Here is an 8,479-nt window from a genome sequence, read left to right as displayed (position 1 = left end):
ATCACTCTATCCGCCAATGCCCACCACCACAGGTACTCGTCATCACTCAACTTCCATATTTTGATATCATGATCATCGTCTCGTTGCATTACGCAGGTACTAATAAGCTATTATAAGGTGATTTGTACCATGGTTTGGATCAATGACAAACACCTTTGTCTATAGAGACATAGATAATGAGTTCGATCTTCATCCTATGTAAAAGTTGGAGGGCCTTTTATAACATTTAGTTAGGAAATGAAAGTAGCCTTAGTACGTAAGTAAAGGTAAAATCTCTTTAAATCTTAACCTTCCCATATACCGTCTAAGATATTGAAGCTGAAAACCTCCCCAATATATGGTCAAGATACTAAAGCTCAAGATCCGCCCACGGAGCAGTTTCCTTTTTCCTTGTTCGTTTGTAAAACATACTCCGTATATGGTTGGTTATTTTTTATACGCCACGTATAAATTACACCCAAATTCCCAATTTCCATATCCCCCAACTGAATAAACTAAAAGTCTTGATTCTCCAGAAGCTTCCTCAGTCAACTCAGATCTCTTCTTCACTTTGGTCTCCGTGCATAAATTTTGACTCACAATTCCTTCTTCAATTCAGGTAATTGCATCTTTATACTTTTGTTACCCCCAAATCTTGATTCTTGTTGTTGCTTAAAGTAATTCCAATACAATTGGGTTTGAATCTTGTGTAAGTGTTGGTAATTTTATGATATGAATTTTGTATCTTTTTTATGTTTATTCCAGGCTAATTGGGTTTCAATATTTACTACTTTTATGATATAAAGTTTGAATCTTTTTGTTATTGTTGTTGTTTATAGCTCATACTGTTCTCAGGCTATCTGGGTCCTAATGTTTTAGCAGTTTTATGCCATAAAGTTTATACCTTTTTGTATTGTTTAATTGCTGGTAGTGATTTGATGTTTATTTAGGTTTAAATATATAAGTAATTATATGATATAAAGTTTCCTTCATGTTGTTGTTGATAGGGCTTCCAAGATAGTTGGGTTTGGATCTTTTTTGGGGGTTTACAAGTTTTTGTTATACACCGGGTATTTCGGTGTTTGTTTGGCTCATTGTGTTATCAAAATGCAATACACTTACCCAAACACTTCTAACAAAGTGCTAATTAACATTTAAAAGGGTGGAAAAAGTGTTTTGCAAAAGAAGTTAGTTTTTTATGAACACAATAAGCTTATAAAAACTAATCCGAACATCTCTATATTTTGAATTAATCAATGTAATGTATTGTTTATGGCTTATAGGGATTCCCTGTTAATTGGGTTCGTATTGATTTGTTGTTTTATTGCTCATAGTGGTTTCAGGCTAATTGTGTTGAAGTAAATGTATGCTATAATGTTTGCATTTTCATCTTGTATTATTGTTTATAGGGATCCGATATAATTGAGTGTGAACCCTTTTTGGCCATTAGTAATTTTCTATTGTAAAGGTTAAATTACTTAAATCTTTTTGGTCGTTCTATTGTACAGAGTGATTCTAGATTAATACGTTAATTGGATTTGAATCTTTATTTTGTTTTAGGTTATAAAGTTTGAATCTTTGTGTTGTATTATTGTTGATAGGGATTTCAGGTTAATTTTGCATCTTAGTTTGGGTAGAAAGGGGTAGTTATAATTTAAAGATGGAAGGAGGTGGTGTGGTGTCATCAGAGAAGCAGAACGCTGAATCAAATGCAGGGTCGTCTTATACATATTGGGTTAGAGAGACTAAACAAGATGCCGCACCACTTCCTGTTCCTCGTAAGCTAACCGCTGAGGATATTTCAATTGGTTCAAATTCTTCTAACCATCTTGGGTCTGCTTGGAATAAGGTACTTTATTTTAGTGTTGTACTTGCATTAAAGAATGGATTTGTTTTTGTATATTTGTCATGGCTCTAGAATATTAATCATTAATATCTGTAGAAAATACCTAGATTGGTACACTTTATTTTAATCGTGCTTTGGGTCATATCTTTTCTGTATTCATTTATGCTACAGTAAGGTAATCAGTGTTTCCAATTAGTATATCAAAAGTGTTTTCTATAGTGTATACAGTTGTTTCCAAACCTTTAAAAATGTATGGCTATTCAACGCTTTTGTGACAATAAATGGCTAGCACATGCCAAATGGGTTTTAAAAGACGATCACAAAAGCGACAGTGTCCATTTCCGAAGCGCAAAGCACAAAGTGCAAAAGTGGCGAGCTTTTTGTACGTGAGGTGCACACTGTTGGGTTTATGGAGACTTGATAGGCCAGCCTAGTTTAGAAGGCTGCTAAGGCAGCGGGCCTTACAGCTTAAGACACAACAGGCCCCTTAATTAATTTAGGCCTGGTTGCTTGGTAACTTGGAGATTAAGTCACTAACCCTAATCTGTCTATTATAAATATATTTTTATGTACTTGTAATTCCTCATCACGAGAGTGAGAGGCAGAAAGCTTGAATACAACGTTCTAGTTGCAGCCCGTGGATTAGTTCACACAGTTTAGTGTGAGATACCACGTTAAATCTCTCATGTCCTTCATTCTTGTTATTTTTCTGGTTCCTATAGTGTGTGTGTGTGCAGTTTTATTCCTAACACACACTTATGAAAAAGATTTACAAATTATCTATATAGCATTGCCATTAACCCGTTTTCTGTGTAGTTAATAGCAGTGGTATAGCGGTTAGCGGACTTGAGGTAAATAGTGGTCAAAATAGTGGTACCACTATTATCGGTGCTATTTACCGCTATTTTCGATATTCTGAATCCTATATAGCGGTCTTAAAGGTGATAATAGCGGTTCTTCCTTTTTTTTTTGTCCAAAATATTAAGCCCAAACTCATAATAAAATAAATGAATAGCATACAAATTAATTAATTAAAAGCCCAAAACCAAAAAAACGTCCAGTCTCATTAATAATCCTAAGTCTCCAACAAACTAAACATTCCACCCACTCGAGGCTGACGTGGATAACTTGGTTGATGTGGATTCGGAGGAGGATTTTCACGACTAATGATTTGAATTTGAACATGATTTCATTGATTTGAATTCGACTTTTAAGCTTGGCTTTTTATATTAGTATCAAGTGTTAATTATTTTATATTATATTTTATATATAAATATTGCATAATATTAAAATCACCGCTATATCACCACTATAACCACTATATCAAATATCGGTCCTTGACCGCTATAACCGCTATATCGGTTATTAACTACATAGCCTGATATGGAACTTTGGCAGAGAAAAGAAACGGATATTTGTTGAGATATCTATTTGAAAGGGCAGAAAGTATGTAATCCGCTATCAACAAGCATAAAAAGATATACTCATCAATGCTATTATTTGTTCATACCATTGTTCCAAACTGTCAATGATCCCAACTTATCTCGCCTCTAGATTTGTGGTTATCTTTAGAACTTCGAAATTACATTAAAATTCTGTCTTGCTATTACTCGGTTGTTCGATTTTGCTTTATGTTATGATGTTGGTTTGGCCTATTATCTTATCTGTACACTTCTTTAATATCTTATATTCCATTTTTAGTACATGCAAATGAAATTCTTAATTTTATTCCACAGTCTGTTACTATGCTGCTACCGTTTTCTTCATACTCTATAAATTCTTAATTGTATTCTAGAGTCTGTTACTATGCTGCCACCGTTTTCTTCATACTCTATAAATTTTACATGACTAGTAAAATTACTGTCTAAATGAAACCACATGAGATTAAAAATATATGGATAAGTACAACGGAATCGGTTGAATTACCAAATGCCTACCATTCCTGCTACCTAATTTAGGCATCGACTTTTTACAAACATTCTGACATACTTTTTTTGTAGGCTGGAACATGGGAGGAGAAGAACTTAAATAAATGGGCAACTGAAAGAATCAAGGTTCGTTTTTATATGTATATTTTGTAGCTATGTAGTATACTTTTGTTCCTGAGTGTGGTCAATTATGATTTATGTAAAGTCAAATTATTATAGCCTATGTATTTTCTGTGCCTCGTTGCTGATACTCAGGAGTTACTTTCATCTGTGGGTTCTCTGGAGTTCTCTTCTGGGAAGGCAGAAGTTGCAGAAGTATCGAGATGCACAGGAGACGTAAGCATTTTACTCCATCATTAAATCATAATTTTGAAAACTGAATCAAAATACAATAGAATTAGAGCAGGAAATAAAAGATATACTAAGATATAATCGAAACTTTGGGTCAGCGTGAAGTTACTTTTGTGATTAGATTCAAGAATGTTATCAGAATTATGAAATACAAAGATATATAACATCTATACTTTTGGTCATACTGAAATGATTAATTTTGGTAATCGGATTCTAGAATGTTACCAGAACCATCCAACTTTTAGATACCGTTATAGGATATTACTTGTAGGAAAACCAAAGAAAACTACAGGTGGCTAAATAGTTGGGCTGGGTTGATCTGAAGATCTTCTGCAAAAAGTTCTTTTTGATAAGTGTGTGAAATCTGATTACAAATTAATGTTATTTCAATAACAATCAAATTATTAAACAAAATGTAGATATTAAGTGGCTTTCAACTAATTTTATATTAAGCTGATGTTATTTGAAATTTTTGGGTGATCCTTTTGATAACAAACATGAACCTAGTTGACCCATTAGAAACAGCTGGGTTAATTTTGCTATCTCTACAAAATAAACCATCTAGCCACGTGGTAGTTTTCACAGATTTTGCTTTTAAAAATGACCTAAAATAATCCTTTTCAATAGTACATTGATTCTAGTAGATAGTCTCGATTTTGAGTGTCTAATGACATGTTGATTTAGTGGAAGTACGATGGTATATATTTCAATTTCCCTAGAAGCTGATTTATCGATATTAGATCAGTTCAGTTTATGTTGTGGTCTCTGTTAACTGTTCATTTTTGCAGGCGTTTTTGGTGACCGTAAGGAACAAGAAGCGCGTTGGGTACACATATGAATTAACATTGAAAGTCACAGGTTAGCTTCTGAAAAATTGCTGTTTCTTCAACATGTTATTTGGTCATTTATCTCTTATCAGTCTGTAAGCTTGGAATGTCGAAATTTGTGAACAGGGGAATGGCTTGTCGGAGAAGATAAGAAAACATTTAAAGGAAATTTGGATATAGCAGAATTCTCATTTGGTGAACTGGATGACTTGCAGGTAATTATTTTACGCCATACTGAACTCTGTAACTTTTTAATTCATAACTTCACAGGTTAGTGTAAGTTCTCAAATTATAGAGGTGACAAAATGGATGGTTTAGCCTTGTTGGGCGACTAGGTAAAACGTGTTAATTCTTTGGTACAAAATTACAAGCTGATACTGGTTGAGTTGTGTGGTTAACAGAAAAGATTATCCCTCCAAATTGTTAGTTTGTGTCAATAGTGTTTTATGATATCTCTAATAGTATAATTTAATGTTCTGAATGAAATGATTTGCTATTTGGTTTTATGCACACTGGGTATTTTTGACATGGTTCCTTTTAAGTTAACTTCGATTACATCATCAGATAGTAAATACAGCTGAGAGTTACCCATGCGTCGAAACTGCCATCTGTATGGGGAAAAGTCTTCTTGATTGCTAGTTGTAAAGTATACTGGTTTTGGGAAAACTTTGGACCTGTTTTCTTATGACAATTATGAGTGAACCATATGATACCCGAGAAAAAATATAACTGCCAAATCAATTCTACAAGTCGAAACTTCCATGTCTATGGCAAAATTTTGATTGCCAATTCCACTATACTTACAGTTTTAGAAATCACTCTAAAGTTTGTTTCAGAAACAGAAAATTGTCTTCCCTTTTCTTAACTATTCTCGAAGGTACATGATGGCTTATAAAGTTAGCTCCTTTTCCAATTTATTACTTGATAGGTTGAAGTGAGGCTGAATGAGGAGAAGGATCTTGTTCATCAAGATAAACACCAAATACGCCAAGATATGAAGATGTTTCTGAAGCCCATTCGTGAGAAACTACTCGAGTTTGAGGCTGAACTTAAGGAAAGGTAGAAAAGCCCCTTTTCACCCATTCTACTTACCGCCTTATGTTTTTATGATTTTAAAACACAGAAAGAATATGTAAGGGACAATAACTTTCTGAAAAACATGTAATGCCACTATCTGCTTAGAGAACTTCATTTGCAAGACATATGAATACCTGTAGGTTGTGGTGATGTTTGGTCTTTAAACTTTGTAACCTTAGACTTTAAAGATTTGAGTGGTTGTCGTTCTTTCCTTGAAATAAGTTGTATTTACGTATTACTGAGCTTAAAAAAACCCAAACTGGAAAATCTGCTTCATGACTAAGGCCGAAAAGTCAATAAAAAGAACGAATAATTAAATTTCTTTTTTTCTTTTAATAATGAGCTAGTAAGTATTTGAGACATTAAAATGACATCAAAGTGAACATTATGCGGAGCTTGAATTACACATGTTTTACACATGTTTGAGATGAAATCCAAAACTCTTAAAGAGAGAACAAAATTGGTTGTCCAGAAATGTAACCCTACAACTATTCAATAAACTGCCCGGTTCTAAACATAAATGAAATCGTCGATCAATATAACAAATTAAATTGCTAAGATGACTCATATACTAAGAAAGTGTTTTTAATGGACCCAACAAACACTAAAAAATGACAACCCATTTTTTTTTTTAACTCTATTGAATCACTTTCAACTCATCATACAAGGATTAGACAACCCATTGTTAGACTATACTATTTTAACTGGGCCAACATTACATCATAGTGGATTTTTAGGAAAAAAAACTCCAAAATACGGTAACCAAGGCTCAAACTCGTGTGACACGAGTCGTGTCTAGGGAAAACCCTATGACTTAATTAGCTAGGTTGGAATCATTGTCAAATGATAGACAATTAGCCTGAAAGTCTAAGTTTTAAAACAGTTAATGATAATGAATATGATGTATAAGCAAAACTAAGCATTTAATTAAGGTTTTATGAAATGTAGGTTTCACCTTTTGATGTTTCATCACCACATTTATAGATCAAACTTGGAAGCAAAAGAACATATTGGTGTTGCCACACACACAAGTGTGTAGCGATTAATATGGCATTAGTCATTGATCTAAGTTTTCTATTATAGTATTTCACCTGCTAAGCTCTATGACGTTTCGACAGTAACATTGGTTTGACCTATGAGTGTTAAGGTGTCCCAAAAAAGAAGAAAGTAGTGCCCTTTAAGTCTGAATTCCCACCAAAGGTGTAATATATTCATATTGTGAGACTTATCCAAGGGAGGGGATTCTTTCAAGTTAATTCTCCAACTTGAGTCAAGTTGGGGAAATCATGATCATTGAATGAAAATCAAAGACCAAGATTCAAATATCATTTTTAAATCTTGGCCTTTGATTTTTATCCAATGGTGAAGATTTCTCCAATATAACTAGTCATGTTAAGAGTAACTTGAGGGAATCCCCTCCTCATATCCAATAATATATTTTTTTCTTTCTTTTTTACGCTTAACGGTAAACGTTAAATGTTAGTTGTTAGTAATTGGTTTTGTTTAAGTGAGTAACTAAACGCCAATGTTCGGATTTAAAATCCAAACCTAAAAAGATCTCTCATCCCCTTTGGACCACTAGATCAAAGATATTAGCACTCGATGAACAAAATTGAACTACCCATGAATTGCAAACATTTTCAAGATACGTATATTCAAGCTCATTACAACTTACGGAAAGCATAACACCTTTTGCAGTCCCATGTCGGCAATCACCTTGCCGGGTTCAGGAAGTACCTGGCTGTCAAACTAGTTTTGACTCCTATTAAGCTTTTAGGGGGAAAAAACTTGATCTTACCGAATATATTTTATATTCTGAATGCTATGGATTAATTCAAAAAATATTTCTAATGAAAGCATAACAACTATCAAACTAGTTATAAAAAAGTCCTTAACCTTTTGTTTTTTAACGTTCAAACATCATTTTATTCGAAATTAAAACTAGCGAGAAGCTAGGAGTACAATGGGGGCGAAATGATAAAAACATACAAAGACGAAATAAAAACATAGAAAATAAAAAGTCCTTAAGATGTACTCCTCCGTCCCGTATTAAGTGTCTAATTTTGACTTTTTGAGTTTTTTTCTTTCAACTTTGACCGTAAATATTTTTGTTTGTGTTATATAGCACTTGATATAACATATATGAATTAATTGAGTTTTACATATACTTTTTATTGATATAACTTCCATCAACTAATATATAACACAAACAAGGATATCTACGGTCAAAGTCGGAAAAAAAAAGACTTGACCAGTCAAAATTAGACAATTAAAATGGAATGAAGGGATTAACTTGTTAAGCACTCTTGTGAAATTAATTGGCGTAATGTGATCGATTACGTGACAACTGAAGATAATCAAGACATAAAGAAAGTATTAGAAACTACAAATACAAAACCCCTTGGAACCTTTCCTATATAAACTTGATCATATATCACCATCTTATCCTCTCCTTAGATAGCTTGCTATAC

At 33.3% G+C, this 8,479-nt stretch overlaps 1 protein-coding gene across 2 annotated transcripts; it reads left to right on the top strand.

Moving 5' to 3' along the window:
• Window positions 1–461: 461 nt before the first annotated feature.
• LOC122601989 lies at window positions 462–6,226 on the top strand. Of its 2 annotated transcripts, none has more exons than XM_043774719.1 (7): window positions 462–598; window positions 1,581–1,828; window positions 3,826–3,879; window positions 4,009–4,089; window positions 4,893–4,962; window positions 5,058–5,146; window positions 5,860–6,226. In XM_043774719.1, the coding sequence occupies exons 2-7, from the start codon at window positions 1,640–1,642 to the stop codon at window positions 5,992–5,994; spliced, it is 618 nt and encodes a 205-aa protein (XP_043630654.1). In that variant the 5' UTR covers window positions 462–598; window positions 1,581–1,639; the 3' UTR covers window positions 5,995–6,226. The 2 variants fall into 2 exon arrangements, with proteins under 2 accessions (XP_043630654.1, XP_043630655.1); XM_043774720.1 differs by lacking the exon at window positions 462–598 and adding an exon at window positions 609–688.
• Window positions 6,227–8,479: the final 2,253 nt, after the last annotated feature.

This window comes from Erigeron canadensis, chromosome 5 (assembly GCF_010389155.1).
Source record: "Erigeron canadensis isolate Cc75 chromosome 5, C_canadensis_v1, whole genome shotgun sequence".
NCBI lineage: Eukaryota > Viridiplantae > Streptophyta > Magnoliopsida > Asterales > Asteraceae > Erigeron > Erigeron canadensis.
The sequence above is the reverse complement of the archived record's forward strand: the minus strand, read 5'-3'. Positions and strand labels throughout refer to the sequence as shown.

What these genes read in the sequence shown, in the direction of transcription:
- LOC122601989 (XM_043774719.1), top strand. Translation starts at nt 1,640, where the DNA reads ATGGAAGGAGGTGGTGTGGTGTCATCAGAGAAGCAGAACGCTGAATCA. An exon ending in GGGCAACTGAAAGAATCAAG is followed by an intron (nt 3,880 to 4,008) that starts GTTCGTTTTTAT and finishes GCTGATACTCAG; the next exon opens with GAGTTACTTTCATCTGTGGG. An exon ending in TATCGAGATGCACAGGAGAC is followed by an intron (nt 4,090 to 4,892) that starts GTAAGCATTTTA and finishes TCATTTTTGCAG; the next exon opens with GCGTTTTTGGTGACCGTAAG.